The sequence below is a fragment of the Malaya genurostris genome, chromosome 2, assembly GCF_030247185.1.
Source record: "Malaya genurostris strain Urasoe2022 chromosome 2, Malgen_1.1, whole genome shotgun sequence".
In the NCBI taxonomy this organism is placed as follows: Eukaryota; Metazoa; Arthropoda; class Insecta; order Diptera; family Culicidae; genus Malaya; species Malaya genurostris.
The window spans coordinates 100,833,735-100,855,329 of record NC_080571.1 but is presented as its reverse complement, the minus strand read 5'-3'; the positions used below and the strand labels follow the sequence as shown (position 1 = coordinate 100,855,329).

Genomic DNA, 21,595 nt, shown 5'->3' with positions numbered 1-21,595 from the left:
TATTTTCCTCGAATGTGAAGCTTTTGTCCAACAGCGTTTTCAATGAAATGATATATTGATGAAAAAATTACTCGGTGGAGCGCCTAGCTTTAAAACTTAAAAATTTTCAGGAAAGGTGCTTAAAGGGCGAGTCAAAAATTATTGCAACACTAGTCTAGTTTCTCTTCAGGATGTCTACTTTTTTGGAAATCTCAAGAATCCTTCAATATTTCCTACGAGCAGATGAAAGTGAACTGCTAGCCTAGAGCTTTACGAAAACTACACATAATGTCCCTTAAAAATCTCTCCTTTATCCACCTATTGCTGTGATTGTTTATTTTTTCTCTTGTCATTCGAATAGTCTCACTAGAGAATTTGTTTCATTGGGATGGATCTAACAAAAACTGGTATATTCATTTGGGGTTACAGACTCACAAAAGCGTTGCTTATTCGAAAAGATTCATGAAACCGAAATTTGTACCAATAATACATTTAAAATTGATTATTCTATAGAGAAAGGTAAAAATTATGGTGACAGTACTCGATTTTCGTTATATAACTAAGCTTTCTTCTCGATCTATTTCTCGTTGGGAGTGACGAAATGTTAAGACTGAGTTCAAGATAACTTCCAGTGTCGTAACACAAAACCGAATCAAACTTCCAAAACCAATTTATCTGCAATTGTTGCAAAAGAGAGCAAGCTGATATACCTTATGATCAAAAAAGAACCGGAATTTTTATTTTAAAATTCCCGCGCTTGTCCAAACGGTAAACTTTTTTCTCTCAACGTTGGCAACACTTTTATACACATTCTGTCAAATTTTGACGCATACCGTACGATTAGTTTTTGTTTGCGTCTATACAAAGAAGTTGAAAAATTTTCGTGTGGCGATTTTTATTATGGATGAAAATTTAGAATAACGTGCGTGCATCAAATTTTGTGTTGCAAATGGATTTAAGTGTTCCGAAACGTTGAAAATTTTAGAAAAGGTCTTTGGTGAATCGTGTCTATGAAAAACACAGGCATACGAGTGGTATAAACGCTTCAAAGGTGGTCGTACAAGCTTGGATCATGATGAGATCCCTGGCCGCCCAACACCATCTGTTACTGAAGAAAACATTGAATCGGCGAAGCAAATCGTGTTGCAAAATCGTTTTATACCGATTAGAGAGATTGCTGTGTTGTTGGGCATCTCTTGTGGATCAGCCGAACACATTTTAACTGATGTTTTGGGTTTGAAACGCGTCGCTTCTCGGCTGGTGCCAAAAAAGCTGAATTTCATTCAAAAACAGCGTCGTGTTGATGTGGCCAAAGAGATGATTTCATGACCCCACATTCATCGAATGCATCATAACTGGTGATGAGGTGTGGATCTATGAATATGACGTCGAAACCGCACAACAATCGACCGAATGGCGCTTCGAAGGCGAGCCGTTGTTCTAAATTTTCATCCATCATAAAAATCGCAACACGAAAATTTTTCAACTTCCTTGTATAGACGCTAAACAAAAACTAATCGTACGATATGCGTCAAAATTTGACAGAATGTGTATAAAAGTGTTGCCAACGTTGAGAGAATAAAAGTTTACCGATTGGACAAGCGCGGGAATTTTAAAATGAAAATTTCGGTTCTTCTTTTATCCTAAGGTACATACTCAAATTTTGAAATATTGTTCCAATTTATAAGTTTGAGTAATCGCAACTCAAACCATGAGCTATGTTCAAAGATCGTGTAGGGATGTCGTAATATCGATCTAATAATCGAGTAATCGATTAATATATCTTGGTTTTTATTCGACTAATCGATTATTACATCGATATAGTGGCATCCCTACACGCTCTTTGAATGTAACTCATGGTTTCATTTGCAGGGTTTGGATGAATGAAGCAGTGAAGAAGAGTATACATGCTTCACTGTGTATGATATTCATGAATATACCTGCTTTATGAATCATGTCGCTTTTGAGGAAGCGTGAGCCTTGTTGCTTTATTGAAGTGGCTGTCCATGCACGAGAATAGAAGAGAGCGAACAATATTCACCCCTACTACTGTTTCTCCTTCTCTCGGTAAGAGAGAAGCTCTAGCCCCATAATTCACTGCAAGCAAATTAGCTTCACGGTGCAAGATAGTGATGAAGATTGAATATTCAGTTTTCGCTAGCAGACTGATGACTGGCTCTTAACTGTCGCATGTTTCTTCGAGGTCCGAACGCGATTCACATTTATACAGAATTGCACATACAGGTGTGCACAGCCACCGCTCGAGCGTTTATTAGAGTAAAGGTTTTGCTGTAATGGTAACATGTGTTTCTTACAGCTCTCGAAGCTCATAGCAATATACAATGAAAATTCAATGAAAAAATGTTCAACGCGGAATACTGATTAAAAAACTTATTTTTTATCCTACTGGTTGATTACCTATCATGCACTACTACGATTAAACCCAATTAAACACTATTCAGCAGGAATTTGATTTACACAAGTAACAAGAGTTCAGGAGCTAGTTTCTCTCTAACAGCCAGCAAACGAAGCGTTTGTTTGTTTGCAGTATTTGGTGAGATCACCAGATCGCCATTGCGAATTGCTTCGCTCCTGTTACTTCTGTTTACAATAATCAAGTATAACTAAGAATTCTTACCCTCTACTAACTTGACACGAGTTGAATAAGTGATATGCACCAGTTTTCATGGCATAAAGTCATCATTAACAGCCGTTCGCGTCGGAGAGCCAGTCATCAGCCTGTTAGCGAAAACTGAATATATAATCTTCATCACTTACTAGCCCCGTGAAGATCGTTAGCATGCAATGAATTGTTTGTGAGAAGAACGACGTTCAGGACCACGAGAGAGCAAACTATATTCACGGCTTCTGTGCTTCATGAAGACACTAATACCAGCACACTATACCATCTGTGCATATGTGGAATATTAGGTTTTGCACGATGACGACACAAATGAACTGCCGATGAATCAAGTTCATCTTTGACAGTTGCCGTGTACTTGTTTTGTTTTGCGACTGCAAGTTAAAAATTGAAAAAAATGACGAAAAAGTGCCTGCTAAAAACGTATTCCACAGTGAAAATGACTACAAAGATTGTCCTGTATGTGTTTCAAGAATCAAGGAGCGATATATGTATGAATCTGTTGAGTGTGAGGCGACTTGCAACTTTTACATTCGAACGATGAACTTGTGATGAACTTTTGAACTGTAAACAAGTACACGTCGACTGTCAAAAAAAGTTCATTCTGTTCATTTATGTGAGGTTATGTCATGTTCGTGCAAAACCTAATATTTGCTTCCACTAGCATTTTGTTTGTGTGGTTCTTTTTGGCTGGAAAGGCGTCCTCTTTGTGAGCGGTGGAATTGTTCGCTCACAATGCAATGGAAACTATATATTCATTCACCAGTGAATGAATATTCCAAACCCTGTTCATTTGCGATTACTCAAATTCATAAACTGGAACAATATGTCAAAATTTGAGTAGGGATTGGAGTAAAATTTTATTCGATTAGTTTGAAACTAACATTCGATTACTAAACAAATCGAATAGTTTGAAACGTTCAATAACAATAATCGAATAATTATTCGAGTAATCGATGAATAACCCGGATAATCGATTAAAATTTCGAATCGAATAGTTCGAAAATTATACTCGATTATTGAATAACATGATGGAATGGGAAGCTTGAGTTATTTTTTCTTCTTGTTCTGAATTTATCTTCGATTTGATTTCTAGTGGAAAGTTTTTCCAATTTACACACGCTCTTGTTGTTTAACACATAACTTGGAATCAGAGTTTCGAAAACTCGGTGAATGATTTTTAATCGGATGTTAAATCACTTTTCGGTAGTTTTTCCTGTTATTAGTGTTTAAAAAGATCAATTTTTCATCTCCTACCCGATTTGCATGCTTCGAATACTGTGCATATACATAACTGACAACAGACTAACCGCAACCTTATGACCCAGTAATCGATTCAGAATGCATCTCCCGTCACAGCAGCAAAAGCCAGTGTAAAAAGCATTGTCTCCACCCCATATCCGTATTTACCGTTATCCGTGCGTTCCGGCCGGAGTACCATCAAACGCGACAAATTCCGATTCGGGTGAAGCGTGCTCGAAATTTAATTTCCTGCATCGACGCTTCGTCAGAGGCCGAGAGCCTTTCCTAACTTGTTCAACTTTTCCGGTCACGGTTTTCTAGCCAATCAAATTATTAACTAACAAGCGCCGTTCGTTGCTGGTATCGTTTGATAGCATTGACTTCCTAACACATCGCTGTCATTGTCTGTGGTACAACCGAAGCACCGATGGGTTGGTGCTTAGTCCGACGAACCACAGAAAACAGAGAACGCCGGGCTTCGGCGTTCTCCTATCGGCAAACATTCTATTAATAGTGAAATATAAATACATAGGATCGGTTATGGATCCGCATACTTGGATCAAACTAATTGGAAGCAAATAACTTATTCATTGGTAAGCCCGGGAAGTCCGAGCACACGCGTGAACGAATATTGCGCACTAAAAAGCTTGATCCCAGCCAGAAGGGGCGTTTGACAAGCTTCGTTAGATGCCATTGGAATGACGCGATGAGTTCGATTAGTTTGCGGATTGGATGTGGTTCGGGATTTCACTCGTTCGCTTGGAATCAATCAGATTAGAACGGAAGGGGATGTTGAAATGTTGGCACGTAGCCAATCGGATGTTGGTTTGTAGGGTATAGGATGTTTGGTGGACAGTGCCAGCAGGATGTTTCTCTCTCAGGAAGAATTATGCAATTTGAAACCGTTTCGGAATTTTGGCAGCACATTGTTTTAAAGTTTTTCTCACTGGTTTTTAACGAAAACCCATGTTGAAGCGGTATGTCATTTTTCAAATTTGTCTCCGGGTTGAGCGAGACAAGATAGTACTAGTCCAAACCCCGGTTCATGAAAAAAGTTCACCAATGAATATTATAGACTACGAGGCGTTCCCGTGAAATTGACTAAAAGCAATTCTCTTGTCTGTAGTTTCAACTGCTTATTTTCTCGTTCGTACAAGTAGGCACTGATGCTCGCGTTTCCACGCTTGAATGCACGATGGTAGAACATTTTCAAGCCACATATTGAACAAGTCTTTTGGGAAACGCTCTGCACAGAGAAGCATCGTTAGCGTTATGTTAGTTCAAGCTGGCAATTTCCATCGACTGTATCTACAATCGTATTTGATTTGTACCCTCCTACTCCTCCTCCCCGTTATCATCGTCATCATCATCATCATCTACGTCCCACCAACTCGACTAGAAATTGACGCGACGGCCCTGAAAACGATCTGCCCCGTTTCGGTGCAATTTTCTCTCCCTATGTGGAAAACCGCTAATTGAAATGAAATTGCGAAAATAATCATTTTTCCCCCGCGTGCGCCTTTCCGATTCCGTTCGATCGTTTATACCCCACGCCGCCAATTGATTGTACTCTTTTTTCTCCATTTGGTGCTCCGCTCCGCTTGGTGAAAGCTTCCCGCACGACAATCAAAGTTGCCAAGGGAAACCGTAGAAAGTCAAGCGCCTGCATGCTCTGTCCCGGCGCTATCAGCTCCAATCGACCAGATGATGGATTATTACATATATATTTTTTTGTTGTATCAGTTTATTGAGGGGTAGGTTAGATCAGACCAATCGGGAATTGGAAGCCATCGTAACCGATATTATTAGTGGTTAGGGAGCAAATTAGTGTTTCATTAGCCTTTCCCTTGGCAGCGTTTTAACCCACTGCCACTGATTGTTAAACCTAATATTAAGTTCTTATGGTGAAGATTTGGGTTAATGACAATGACAATTAAACGAACGAAAGCAATTTCGGACCGGACTAGGACTGGGTTAGCATTCAGACAGCGGCGTTGGTTTAGTTTTGGCTGTTGGTTTGCGGAAGACGTTTTTTTTTGGTATTGTGGCTGGGCGGGACGGGACGGAGACGGTTACCATGCAGTTGGTGGACATTTTAGTAGCACTGGTAAGAGATCGCAAACTCACATACCTTCCACTTGAGATTCGTGGTGGAGAAATTATCCTCCTTGTGGATGGTTGGTGCCATGGCGGTGCCGGAGCTGACAGTGATTCTGAGGGTGAGGGAGATAAGCTCGTGTGACGATGTTCGGTCTGCACCGTGCTAGAATAGAAGTTTGAGAGATTTCATGAAGTTTTTCGCTTATTTCCAGGCTCGGTTGGTATGTGGCTGCGATGGTTACAGCATTAACTCTGGCGTTCAGATTGCGAGGCGGTAACCTAAGAAAACATTGCTTTGCGATGGTGGATTGCTGAAACCTAACCGGAACGTAATTTAATTAGAGATTTGAGCTGGATTTACTTGAGTTGTAATTGATAGCACATAGGATTTGCTCCTCTTCTTATTTATAGTACTTTTTTAATAAACTTGTACGTTGAAGCTGAATGGGAAAATGAGCAAATCCGTTAGAATTTGAATTCGGAGACGAGCAGGGAGCTTCCTTTTTCAGAAACTTCTGTATCCTGGAAAGTTACAATTTCTCCGTATAAATAGTTCAAGTATTTTTCCCTAATGAATTTCAAGATTGTCAGAAACGTCTCTATACGTTTTAAAAGCCTGTTCGCACTATACCGGGACGACCGGGACGGGACCATCCGGGACGTTTTTCTTCGCACCGTCGGCGCTAGAAAAAACACGGCAAGGAATATCGGTGGCAACCAAATGGATTATATCCCGGATCCGGGATTCCAATACATACACAAGCCGGCAGCTCAGTCATCGCCGATGAGGGAAAAAAAAAGTCCCGGATGGTCCCGCCCCGGTCGTCCCGGTATAGTACGAACAGGCTCTAAATTCATTTATAATAATAGACTATAGACTATTTCGAACTGTTCATGTATTCATGTATTTTACAAAAGATGGCGTCACCAGTATTAGTACAATAGTGTGAATTGCATGTCTTATTGGAAGCATGGGCATTCGTGCACAATATTGCATCATTACATATCGAAAATCAATTAAAGTGCATCTTCGCTTTTTCAGATAATGAGTGATGACCTCAATATTTAGGTAAATGTGAGATTGCTCAAAGTGTTGTCATGGCAACTTAGGCAATGCTCACTATCTATTTTTTTTACGATCAAGTCAAAGTTCGAGTAGATAACGACCTAATTTTGGGTAGCGCATAGAAGAGCTCGACAATGAGCGATTTCTCCTCAAAAACTAAGTAAACTTGATTTTAATATGCAGAAAATTTTTCTTTTTTGACAGGACCCAAAGGAACTGTGTCCGACGAGCACGCTTAGTGCGATTATTGTATTATTTGTAGAGAAATCCAGGTGAATTTCGGCTGCCATATTTTTAATAGTTCGAAATTCTATCGATTTGATTCATGAAGAGCTCATATAATATGACAAATTAACTTTACTTCAGAGCTCATTTGGAAGCATAGGAAACTAGATTCGTACAAAAACTGGTAGAAAATTCACTTTCTGGAACTTCAGAAGCAACCACAAATGCCAAAGAACCTCAAGGAGTTTGGTTGGTTTCATCTAGAAATACCGAACTTTAATTAGTTTTATCCGAACAAAGTTGCTTTTGTTTTATTTCCAAAATTCGTAACAGCATACAGATTTCATACAAAATACAGGTTTATTCCGATTTTTTAAATTCAATACAGATTCATAGAAATTTCCCAAAAAATAGAAAAGAACAATCTAAACTTTCTCGTCTGAGCTCTCTTTGGTATAAAAGTATTTGGATAAAAATTTCGTAATCAATGCACGAATCACAAATTGATCTTAAAATCTTACAATTGTGTAGATTCGACGATCAGCACTGAATCGTAGCGATATTAATATTTGGAACTTGCTCGAACGAACTGAGAACCCTCTCAGCAGGCGTCTCTATTTTGTTGGTCGTTGAGCGCTTATTGAACGACATACTGCACGAAATATTCGTTCAGTTTGCTGGAACGGTTTGTTTTTGTTTTTTCTCTTGCAAAAATAGTGTGAAATCTATATATAAATATATCTATTCATAAAATCATATATAAAGAAGATTTGTTGTTATTCTACGTGAAGTAGAAGTATTGTACAGGTATGTAGTGTTAGTTTAAAAAAATAAGTAAAAAAAACTTCAGAAATTGTGCAATAAAACTAGTTCAACGGGGCTCCAACTCCTCATATTAAAATGGCTCAACAATGGACCTCTGTCTGCCGGGTTTGTTGAACGAAAAAAAATGGCATTCGGTTCAACGGTCTGTTTCAAAATCGGCAAACGAAGGTCCCGTGTTGGCCTCCCGTTGAACGATTGATTGAACGTTCATTGGACCAATGATCCAACGTATTGGACCAATGAAGGACCACCGTTGAACGTTGTCGTCTAAGAGGGAAGCGAAACGTTATTGTCAGACTAGGAAATGAATATGACCTAAGATTACACGTTAAGCGCTGAAACCTCACGTCTACTTGTAGAGTCAAAATTTTAAAAGTATATGGAATTGAAGTTTTGTTTTGTTGATTCCAATTGGTGATTAAAATTACAATTCTGTATAAAATGTTCAAAACGACGTATGTTACAATGAGAGATTCTCTTTGTTTACTTTCTCTTTCGATTATTGCGAAATATTCCTGCATTTTTCGGTCATTTCTTCAGTGCAGATTAAAAGATGATAGCTTTAGTTGTTATTATCGATAGACAATTGGAGTGAAGGATTGCTAAGAGTACCGTAATAATCGAAAGAGAAAGTAAACAAAGAGAATCTCTCATTGTAACATACGTCGTTTTGAACATTTTATACAGAATTATTGAATTTTATTGTTTTTGAATGGCATGGAAAAGTGTGCTCATTGAATTTATCATTCTAAAACATCACTTTATTGTTAAAATTTAGATTTAATTGTGATTACAGATTTCCTAATAGAAAATCTAGCATCTCTGATCTGGGCATGCGAAGGTCTTCGATTAAATGTCGATACAACACATCATACATGGAACCAGAAAATTACTCAATTTTGAATACACGAAATAATGTAGAATGTAGAATTAGTGATTTTAAAACCAAAGATAAGTGAAGAGAAAAATCATAGATCTGGTAACGAACTAAACATTAACAAAATGCTGGCATCACTTGCATTTGTATTTGTGTGCGAGCGACTTCTCGAATATTCGGATTTGTTTGCTTGTAAAGTATCACTTTTGTAGCAAAAAAATAAGATTCTCCATGAGTTTTGCTCAAATTCAGTGAAAAAACGACAAAGTATTGGTAATTCATTTCACGTCTCTTTCAAATATCGTATACTTATTATTTGGTATCAATATTTCTCAATGATGATAAACAACGAGCAACAAGGCAATTGTAAACAATCAGATTGGAACCGATTTTGACAGATTAATTAGAATCAAAACAATGTCTCAACTGATCTCTGATTGTAGGATCACTAGGTCAAATCATATGAAATAGAACCAACAATTCAATGCACTTTCTCATATCAAGTATATTACTAGTGATTCCTTCATAAAATTTAATTTTTTGTAAACGTTCTTCGAACGAATCGAAAACAAATGAGTAGGAGATGAAAATAAAAAAAATAACGCTATTTTCAAACTACTGTACCGACAACAGCGATGCCAGATGTAAGGAAATCTCCGTTGATCTACGGATTCCATAAAATGCTATAAATTTACGGATCTGCAGATAAAATCTTAATAAATCAGACATTTTCAAAAAAAAATCTATTTTCCCAGAAATTTAGAGATTTGACTATCCAGGCAGTTCTTGATTCAGATATCATCTGGAAGTTTTGGTACGAATTATGACGAGAGGAATTTTTAACTCATATTGTATTCATAATCAGAAATCCGGTTTCTTTCCTATGGAAAGATCTCAATCTCTTTTCAAAACGAGGTAAACGGAAGTTACTTGGTGTTATAGATATTAGACAGCTGAATTATCTAAGCGGAGAGTGGAGGCTTTCGGAAAACTGGAATGGTTTTGATAGCTTTTGCGGCACCCTGTGTTTTGATATTTATTCAGGCTTTCAAAACTCTCTTATGATTTCCGTTACAGTTTCTGTGATAGCCCAAACGGACAAGTTATCTGAGGTATCTTGCAATGGTTTATGCAGATCAATAGCTTTGGGTCCAGTAACTGAAACCACGCCATCATCTGTCAATTGTCTTAGTGTACATGGGATTACTAGACAGCTGTCAACGTCGTTCACGTAAAAATTATAGAGGAGCGGACTGAGACATGAGCCTTGCGGGAGACTCATGTAGCTAATTCTTAATGTTGCCAAAACACCATGTGAAAAATTCTTGCGTTTCTCTGAAAAAAGGTTGTGCAAATAATCATTTATAACCGCTGGGAGTCCATGTTGGTGGAGTTTGTCTGAAAGAACATCAATGGAAACTGAATCAAATGCTCCTTTTATGTCTAAAAGTAAAGATGCCTTTTTGTTGTTTTTGAGCGAAGGCAATTTGGATGTTCTACGTCTATAAGGTTCTACTTACAATCTTATCATTTTGACATAATGAATGTTTTCCTAAGATTGTAAATTGTCCCTTTAAAGGTAAGAGCTATGTCATACAAAAGTCATACAAAAGAGTAGTGCGAAAATTAGAGGCGAAGGTTAATCATCCAGTAAAAACCTCAAACCGACTAATATGTTCTGAACAGTAGAAATTCAGCAGAAAAATGGGATCCAACTCGACAATGATCTCGGCACCTGCCCATATAGGATGCGGGCAAAATGACAGTTTAGACAAAAAGCATTATTCGATTAGGCCATCTCATAGATTAGAGTCTCCATGGTATTTTGCGGATCGTTCGACTCTCAATCAACGAATTGTGATGGAATCGAATACAATATCTTCATTTTGGCTCTAAGAAACAATATCACAGGAAACATAATGAGAAAATTGTGCGATACGGCTGTTATGCATCTATTTTTGTCTTACTCTTAGAGTCAATGGATCGAGCAGAGACAGGTTTGAGTATATGAGATGATTTGTGGAGCAGAAATAAATGAGTTATATAACCATTGTTGCACAAAATTGCTGGCATTTCCGTGCTATAACTGTTTTTTTTTCATATTGAAAAAAGAAGTTATTCTTTCTGCAAATGATGCTTACTTGGTTCTAAGATTGCCATGATTTCATTTGACACCGACACCGTAATGAAATATACATCCAAAATTAGATACGGAGTGGTTACTTCAGTAATAATTAGAGTTACGTCGAAACATTCAAGCTAGTTCGGTACAACATTGTATTACACGGGAATCGTATTTAATCCAGCTAATGGTTCTACTACACTGCAAAACCAGTTTACTATATCTTGAGGTGAAATAGCTCATTGTTGAGCTTTTCTATGAGCTACCCAAAATTAGGTATAGAAAATTGTGGGTACCACCCGAATTTTAGGTTAATAGCTGATTACTCTTTTTGACTACTCATATAGAGAAGTAACTAAATCATAATCTACTCAAACTTTGACTTGATTGTAAAAATCAAAGTATGCGAGCATCGCTAAAATTTCCATGACAACACTTTGGGTTAATTTTGGGTAGGTTTCTACCCAAGATTAGGTGGCGGTTGGTAAGAGTGTAGGCTGCCATAAAGTTGGTCCGTACTAGAGAAATGTTAATATTGATTGAGTCGATAATTTGTGAACAACATTTACTGAACTACAACTTGTGCGTGCGAATGAGAGTGATACCAGACTAAAGTCTAGTTGCGCTTCAAACTGACTGGGTCAGCTACATATTACATAATACCTAACTATATAATTACCATTTTTCAATTATTTTTGTGTTTATTTTAACTGAACTAGAATATAATAAATATTTACGAATATGCACTAATCTTTCTCTTTCGAGAGAGAGTAATAACAGAGAAAGAAATTTTAGATTTCAGGTTGTCGGATGGTTCCAACTCTAGGTTGTTACTCAAACACCGGCTTTTAGCCGGTGCCCCAGCATTTGGCCGGACAATGTTGGAAAGATAAATTCGGAAACCTTTACGGTATCAAACTGTATCCGTTTGTCAAACGATCACACGCAAACCTGCTACACACAAAATGATTATTTGCGAGTTTCAGCAGAAACAGCATAAACTACTAGTTGGAGTTTCAGCAACTGACAACTATCAAAATTCCCCAGAAAAATCAATATATAATGATCTTCTTTGCTGAAAATTGCAGTGATCCAATGCAGAAATTTTTGACGACAGCATTTTACTAAAATTTCAGTAAATACGATGTAATTAATGAACGCCTTGGCATTCATTGCTTACAACTGCATTTACAGCAAACGATTTTTTTACTGAATTGGTTAAAGCAAATAATTTTGCTCAAAAGAAATACATAAAATTTGGTACGTAGATTGAGATTTGGTATCTCTCAGATTTTAGTAGTGCAAAACAGAACGAAGGTTTTATTTTCCGATGCAGAACTTGAACTACTGTTTCGTATAATATGGTGGACTTTTTGGTAATTGTTCTACGAAATTTATTTTGTATTACCGACCAACTTTTCGAAATCTTCACCTTCATTGGAAAACGAATACACTTTTCTAAATTCTTTGATATCGTCAAAGTTCTGTAGGTGTTACTTTCTTCAGGCTGGATCTGAGGAGAGTAACAACATTTCATCCGTGAGTTTTTATGTTCCGAAGAAATATGAAAAACTTGTACTTGAAAAACTTCATCTCACAAGCGATGAACGTGAGAAAGTGAAGGAAAACATTTGAAGTGTTTTTTTTAATAATTAAATTTTAAACATTTCCTAAGACTAGTAGCTTCCATTCTGAATTGTTGGATCGTGCTCAGAATGTAAGGCACTTATCCCAGAAGTCAGTTGTCGAATGTACGAGTGATGAGCATTATTTGTGTGAATAGATCCGTTTCTAAGTAAGTAGTTCTGGGTTCTATAAAACCTTTGTCAAGAAAGGTTCCAGAATTAGTTAAAACTGGTGCACTACGCCATATCGATTTCTGAATACACAATCCCAGTTATAATCCCAGAAAACCGGCAGTCAATAAGTGGATTCCTTAAGTTATTTGAGAAAAACATCAACTCAAATAAACAAGCGGAAATTCGATTTCTTCAGAGCCGCTATTCGCACCTACACACTGGAAACAATTTTACTTAGCATAAACTGAAAAGTTTTTTCGTGTTCACTTCGACCCCATCCGATGTTCAACGCAACAAAGTTACTGTCTGCCTGTCAGCAGCCCCTAAACCATCTTCGCTGTGTGTATTTGCGTTTGTATGTATGTACACATAGTAAGCTTTCCGATGGCAAACAATTCACACCCACACAGGCGGCTGCTACAACCCACGACGCTGTGGGCCCTTTTTGGACACGTTGTGTGTCGGTGTCGCGTGCACCGAGAGGAAAAGTCAACCACCAGCACACCCCCTTAGTCATTCCGGGCAAATCTCACACATTCTATTTTCGCCATTCCTCACTTGCTTGTTTGCTACCACCGCCACCGACTGGAGTGGGTGGGGGAGACACTTATGCAGCAGTTGCAGAAAAATAATCGTGACTTTCGTAACTCATGCCTACTTGTCGAGCCCGAATGGTTAGATGTAACCGGTTTTCGTGTGCAGAAAAAAACAACAAGAAAAACTAACAGACGTAGAGTGAGTTTGTCGTTCTCGTTATACAGCAGAACAGTTTTCCCAGCAAAAACGGTGTAAATCACTCCTCATAGTCCTTATGCAACAGTAGCCACAATTTTCCAGCGGCGTTTCATTTTCCACAGATCACTGAATAAACTAGTTCTTCGTGAGATTCACTGTAGCCAGAAACGATAGTTGCTAAAAGTACATCAAACACAAACACTTCAGATCCATCATACCTTGATTTGGTTTAGTAGTTTCGAAAACTGGAACAGGAAATATCACTTTTTTTGGTATAACTTTTTTTTCGGCAAGGCAAGGTGCCCCTTTGGAACTACTCCGGACTTTCCGGCTAGCTTTGGATGTATCACAGAACAGACGAAGTCTGGACGCGCTGTACTCGGAGAAGATCCAAACTGGTTCGCTTGGAAGTTGACGTGTGGAAAATTGGTTCTGTTGGTTGGAGTTAAGGTTGATCGTTGAAGATGGTTCGCCGCACTGGTAGACCACTTAAACTGAACTGAACGATGCCGAGGATGGAACTGGAGGTAATATTTAAGGAACACACCACTATATACACGATCGCACGGTGGTGCGATCAGGTGAGAGCGAGAGCGACTGCTTCTCAGACGACGAAGTAAACAACGAACCCCACATAGACATCTCGCGTGGCTCACCGGTACATAAGCACCGTCAGTCAAGTTTTGGTTGTGCAGCGGCGGTCATAATTTTCCTCCTTCTTTCCCCTACCGATCGGACCGCGGACACTCGAAACAGCACGCAGCTTTTCCGTTCGTTCGTTCGTTCGCATGGCATGGTTATGCTTTATTTTCTTCTTTGCGGTGCACTACGACATAGGTATGCAGTTGGATTAAGAAAATCTTCGGGTGCAAATCTTCAGCGATCACCAGTGTGTAACGATCGTGTGCAGTACACACACGCAAACGCAAACGCATAGGTAAGTCACGCTGCCCGACCCCGCTGGTACATAACTTCAACGTGTGCCGCCGAGAGCGCGCACTGGCAGCTGGCCGAAATTGATGGCAAAGTGGCATGATAACATGCGAATTTCATGAGCACGTACATTATTACGGGTGTATTTCAAGAGACCCAGTTCGACGGCTAGCAACTGACCGGCTGACCGGTTAGGAAACATGGTGCTCCTTTACGAGATCTACCAAAAACGGCAGCAACCGTTGTCTAATTTCCGAATTGCCTCATTCGCCTGAGTCAATCCGACACGTAACGGCTATGTCTCGGCTCATGGAAGGATTGTACAATTTCATCGTATTTCATTCAACTGGTAGAAAATTCTTATCGGCAGGACCATCTTTTGTACAAGTTCATAAAAATTCTTTTGATGTCGAATTTGATGATTTTTTGTACTCGCTAGTTATTGAAGTTTGAAGTTATAATTGATGCAGAATCCGAATTCAATCAAACGACTCCTTTGCAGATAATAGGGATTTTACTCCTGGCTAATACGTACTAAATTGTGTGCAATTTTTGTCGTAAATACGACTTACTTCACTAATCGCGAATATCTTTTGTTGTATTTAAGGAAGGGGTAGAGGCTAAATGATTAAAAAAACCGTTTTTAATCCACCTTGTGGTGTAATGAAGCCTTTCTCGTATTACTTATATTTTCAAAAATATCACTAGAAGATTCTGCGAAGAATTTTTTTTCAATCTTGAATAAAATAAGAAACTTTTTTTGGGTGCAAACTAACATAACCTTTTTAATTTGTAATCAGTTATGTCAAGTTAATAATATTTTTTCTTTTTTTTAGGGATGGGTATCGAGAGGTAAAGTATCGATACTTGATATCGCGATACCGTTTTGTAATTTCAGGTATCGGTATCGATACTATAAGAAGAAGTATCGATACTTATTATCGGTATCGGTATCGATCGAAAATGCAAGCTAGGCCGATTTTGATTGAACTAGTCTTCAAATAATGACTTCCCCAAAGATCCAAAACGCTGTTGATTGGTTTTGAGATCCTTTGTTCACCTTTTGAGTTACAGACAATTTCAGTTATTTGAGAATATCTTTTGCAATTGATCAAGAACTCTTTTTTATATTTCAATACCTCGCGAGAATACCTTTCCAACGAGATATAGATGAGTTTTATCAAACAAGTTCGCGCTTGCGGAGTTATTAAAAACGGTATCATCTCACTTCTTAGTTGATTGAGTCTGTTTCTTCTATGAAAACCAAAATTCGTTATCCAAACTGGATAAGAACACTCATTGAAAGTGAAAGTGAAAGACGTCAAACGACAACTTTTGTCGCACATTATCATACTGGCTAATGAAAATAGGCGTACGGATGGTACTGAGGTCCCCAATACTGAAGTATTTTTTTGCTAATTGATATTAATGAGGAACCTGATGGCAAATCGATTCCCATGTATGCAGAGGGTTGCAAGTTCTTGGTACCGGGTTTCTGTTAAAAAAAACTTCATTCAAATTATATGTTTTAATAGTTAGGTCGATTATTTTAAATTATATGCTCTTACAGAACTTCGATACATACTTACATCAGAAATCATTCGAACAATGGGAATGATCTTACTAAGAGTAGTATACTTTTCTTTGGACATTTCTTTGGTTGCCAGACAGAATGGGCGCTTTTGGTGTCGCTGGTTGTTCTTTGATTGACTATTAGAGTGGGATCTAGATAATGTTTACTTTAAGCTAGTATCGACAGCTATCGACCATGAAAATATCGATACCACGCGATACCACTTTGCACGGTATCGATCCTAAAAAATCGATACTTTAGGCTTAAGTATCGATACCTTGAAGTATCGCAGTATCGATACCCATCCCTATTTCTTTTGCATCGTCGCACTAAATGATTAAACACACTTTATCCTATAGTTCTGGAACCGGAAGTCGGACCCGGATGTAATTAAACAGCAACCTATGAGACTATAGGAACTTTTATTTGAGCCTGGTTGTGGAAATCGATCATATCAAATATGAGAAAATTGAGTGAGTCTCGTTTGAAACATTTTTGACAACCTTTTTCCGGTACTTCTGGAACCGGGAATTGGGAACCAGTATAGTCGAAGTTGGTTCGTAACGTACAAATTGAATCAGTTTTAAACAGTTTTTTTTGCATCGGGTTGGAGATCCAAGGTGTTTTAGTGGGTAGTTTCAATCAACAGTTGGATAGTCCTGTGGAGAGTCCCACACTCCGTGCGTAAATGCATTTCACTTTGTAAAAAAAAACATACATTGCTTAGCTCGATGATCTGTGTCGAATGATATAGTACACTTAGCCCTTTGGCAAATTTTTCAAGTGATTGCATGAACTTTCTCCGTGAGAAAGGCAGTAAGTGTACTTTTATAGAAAAGCATCGTTATCATGATCATGTAATAATACTTACAAGTAGGTGCAAATTGAATGAAAAAATTAGTAATAGGGGAAGATGGGGTAAAACGCACCCCCGAGGCATAATGCACCATTTGCTTTTCTCAAAAGTTACCAATTTTTTTCACTGAAATTTTAATGAAACCGAAAGTCCGCCATAACAACAGATTACTATAAAATTTTAGTAGCGATGGTTCAATCATATCTGGAAAAATAAAAAAAAACAATTATGTCTCTGTTATAAGTAATTTTTTATGTTCGTTCCATAGCAATTTCCTAGGGTGAGGAAGACGATTTTGATTATGTAACCAGTGAACGTCTTTGCCAATCATTCGGGTTTTTAAAGTTAGTTCTAATACAGACGATGTATTTGAAATTTTATAGAAAAATCGTCAAATTTATCGTCTCATATTTTTTGGGGCAAAACGATTCGAATTGTGTGAGGCAAAATGCTCAAGAATTCACTCACAAAAATTATCCATAAGTTATCAATTTAATGAATAATAGTGAACAATCTTCCACTTGGCAAATATTTCGTCAACGAAGTCTAAAGCTTTCTTTAAATTAGAAGAAGAAACTTATGAGGGTGCATATTGCATATGATATAGCTATATTTCCTTAGGGGGTGCGTTTTACCCCATCTACCCCTATACATTTTTTCACCTGAAAATATAGATTTTAATGTGGCAACCTTGCACACTATGCTAAATTGAACACGCTTCGAACGGAGCAAAGCCGCACGTACCGTCGCGTACTAGACATTACTATTTCGACACACATTGCCCAATAAATTCGGAACCGGAAGTCGGATCTGGATGAAATTGCACAGTATCATTAAAGAGCTCTGAATCAAACCGTTGCTGAGAAATCGAGGTGAGTTTCGTTTTTGGAGATTTTATTCACTATTATCGGTGCTTTCGGAAGCGGAAACCGGGAACTAGTAGTCCCAAAGTAATTTTATATATTCACTAACTAACAAGATTTGCCAACAAGATAAATCTACCAGTAAGTTTTATAAAAATGTGCACCTCGTTTCGCCATCGCTCGTGAAAAAAATACTTATGAAATTGAAAATTTGTACTTCGTACTGTCCGGTTCCGCACTGTAATACCGGAACCGGAAGTCGGATCTAGATGAACTTTTTGGGGACTTTTCAAAGAATTTTAAGACCTTTCATTTGCTTCTTAGTTTGTGAAAATCGGTTAAGCCACCTTCGAGAAAATTGAGTGCGCAGTTTTTAATAAACTTGCTAATATTTCCATGTAATTCCGGAACCGGAAGTCGGATCCAAATAAAATTCAAGAAAATTGTATGAGGTCATAAGACCTTTCATTTGAATCTTAGTTTGTGAAAATCGGTTCAGCCATCTCTGAGAAAATTGAGTGACATCATTTGCCACATACACACACACACACACATTTTGTGGTCTCGATGAACTGAGCTCTCCGGGCCTCGGTTGTAAAGTCGCAAGGCAAAACATCATGTTTGCTATTTTTTCAGAACAATCGTCTAAACAAATAAACTCAAACGTTTTGCATAATACAAAGTATCATTCGAACAACATTTTGTATTATTTTTTTGTGGAAAAATATTGATAAATAAGTCTGTGAAAAGGTATTTTTGAGAACGCTTCTTAAAAATCATGATTTGCGGTGTCCAATGTATCTCAGCGCAGACTTATCATAAAATAACAAATCAATAATAGAATAGATGTTTTTTTAGACCTTAACGTTTCTGTTTGATTTTTCAATTATGTTTTTTGAATTTCAGGTGGTTGTTTAAAGTAAAAACTACGATTTTTCACAAAAAAATCCACCATTTGGTAGCTGTTAAACCTTCCCAAAGTAACAAACAACGAAAACGGAAAACTTCGGGGTCTGTTTTTCTATATGTAGAAAGTATGTGAAAAATTTGAAAAAAATGGAGACAGTAGTTTTTGAATTACGATGGACACGGACTTTTAAAATCTGCTTTCGAGAAAATCACGTTTAATGATTTTTGTATATAAAATCGTTTAACATTTCCAAAACATATTTTTTCCTTTGTATTTTGTTATAATGAAACATTTAAAGGATTTTTTATCAAATTTTTAAGTCAATCGAAACAGAAATCTTGGGACTGGGCGCCGAGCTCTTACTTCTTCGCAGTATAAGATAAGCAAAGCTAAAGGCCCATAACTTGCTGAGTTTTGTTCCGATCGGCTTGAAAATTGCACCGAATATTCTTGAAATGTATTACTATAATAAAATACTAAGAAATAAATAAAGGATTTTTTGAAATTATTAGGCCCTACCCGCCCCTTAACGCAGCAACACGATTTTTGTCGTGAATACGACTTACTTTACTATGGGGTGCCTTTTCAAAATTTACTCTCTGAGAGAGTGATAAGTTTTTGATCGTGAATATCTCTTGTTGTATCTAACGAATCAACATAATTTTTGCTACATGCCATCGGAAATATGATCACAATTCTATGATAAAATTTTCAGTTGTGTGACATAATCTCAAATAGTTCAAAATTAAACTTTTCTGAAATGTTTGGTATAAACGAGTATCAAAGAGGATAATTCATAAATTCTCGTATTTCGAAAGCTCATAGCTCAGTGATCTTTGAAAGGATTTATATAATCAAACTATCAATATAATCGAAATTTTTCAACTTAAACGTGTATAGCAAAAGCATTGAAGTATTTCCTTAGTACACTATTGAAAAACCTGTCTCGTTTGACCCATGTCAACAACAGCCAATCAGAACGCGTTCTGAGGAAGAGAACAAAATATCTGCTGCTGTACAACAAATCGTTCGAGAAAAATGTTCCGAAAAGTGGTGAAAATCTTAGTGAGTTCCTCAATTTGGTCCTTCTGAATGCTAGAAACGAATCCCTACAGCATATTGATAGTTTCTTCCAATAAATTATGCAAATCCGAAATGAAATAATCGACATTAAAATTCTGTATGCGGCTATTTTTATAGCCGTTAGGACCGTCCATTAGTGAAAAAGCTACAAACGAAATCACGTAAAAGAAAGCTCCTAACAAAATTTGAATCAGTTTGGATTCTATCACCAATGCGAGCAGATGTATTTTGTGCCGTTTGCAAAGCTAGTTTCGCTTCCGACAAGAGCGATTACGTCACAGCTGCCAGTCATTTGCATTGGCGAAAAAGCAACGGTAGAGAGCATTACAGGCTCTAAAAGTTTTCTAAAGAACTATTAGGATTTCTTGCTCGCAAATCGAAGGGAAATATCCTCAGTTTAGTGTAAATCTAAAACTGTTTGATTTGATTTTTGCACTTTTCGTTGTGTGAAATTCACAGTAATCTAGATCAAGCGAAGCCTTCTTTGTTTTTGCGAAAAATGTGGAAAAGGGGAATGCTTGCATAATTCATACAATTGATCAACTAATTGATATTCGGAAGTGTTAAGGAACATGTCAGTTGTTTTCGTATTCACGACATCCAGTTATGTCTTTGACATTACCCACCCGCCTTTTTTTCCAATAAGTTCAATTTACTGAGCACCGTTTCCACATGAAAAGGATATACATTTTACTGTTGTCTTTTCAATAATACTTGAAATGCATAGCACACAACTATGCGTATATGGTAATTGTTTTTGCTACAGATACAGTTCGTAGGTGGTGAAAATTCCCAACGGGGACCGACCGTATTGACTAAGCAGGCTTTGTTTGCAAATTTATTTACATGCTGATGTCTGCTTGCAGCTGACAAAACGCAATCTCATGTGATGTTACGAAGTTGTAGTGTTTTGGGATTGAAGTTCAAATGTTTCATTTGCTGCGTTCGGATAAAGCAATTTAGGTTATGTTTACGAGCGTTGCTCTCTTGCTATGTGCGGGAGTGCTTTGCTAATGGGGTAGTATAAAGCCAACAAAGGCTATTTCGGTTGATATGTCACTGCTTTTTGATTTATGTCGACATTTTAGTGAAACAGTTTTGTTTTATGAAATATTAAACAACTTGGAGATTCTGAATTATATAAGCGAGCAACAAGAAAACTAAGAACATGTGTGTCTTACTATGTTATTTCGTTTTTAAAATACTTCCGATTTTCTGTGAGACACCCGATCTAATTCTAAATTCTTCGATTTTCCTCGACTACTCGGGAGGGTGGTTCAGAGTACGAAGCGCTAGTCTCACAAGTCAGTTGTCGTATGGTCGACTCTCGAACTGGAGGTTTTCTTAGTTTTCCGAGATGGAAAAATTTAACAATAATTAATAGTTAAAAGCGTAGTTATACATAAACTGCTAAATTGTTTTTCTCTTGTCCGCTGCAAAACATCACAATGTTGTCAGATGCATATTATTTTGATTTCGATGACGATACTATAGTTGTAATGTTTTAAATTGTATAGACATTTAAATCGGATCATTACCAAAATCTACACAATAGAACCATCCCATCGGCGATAATTCAACTGATTAAGTTATTTGCATTTTTTTTCTGATAACTGTGAAAACATTTTCAGATTTTTATCTTTATCAAGCACGCAAACAATTGTTGAGAGATACTTCGGCGAAAGCATTGGCTCCACTAGTGATGAGAAAGACAGTGTTTAACTTCTAATCACTTTGTAAGTTACAATGTCACGCATGCTTGACAC

The 21,595-nt window shown here is 37.5% G+C and overlaps 1 protein-coding gene across 2 annotated transcripts in view; it reads right to left on the bottom strand.

Moving 5' to 3' along the window:
* LOC131427625 (alpha-tocopherol transfer protein-like) overlaps nt 1–14,149 on the bottom strand; it is a 33,613-nt gene extending 19,464 nt beyond the window's left edge. The window contains exons 1-2 of one of the 2 annotated variants that reach the window (XM_058590994.1): nt 13,830–14,149; nt 5,994–6,125 (exon numbers count right to left, since the gene is read on the bottom strand). In XM_058590994.1, coding sequence (XP_058446977.1) covers nt 5,994–6,050 — 57 coding nt within the window. In that variant the 5' untranslated portion in view covers nt 6,051–6,125; nt 13,830–14,149. The remainder of the gene's footprint in view (nt 1–5,993; nt 6,126–13,829) is intronic. The other variant, XM_058590995.1, reaches the window with a different exon arrangement.
* Nucleotides 14,150–21,595: the final 7,446 nt, after the last annotated feature.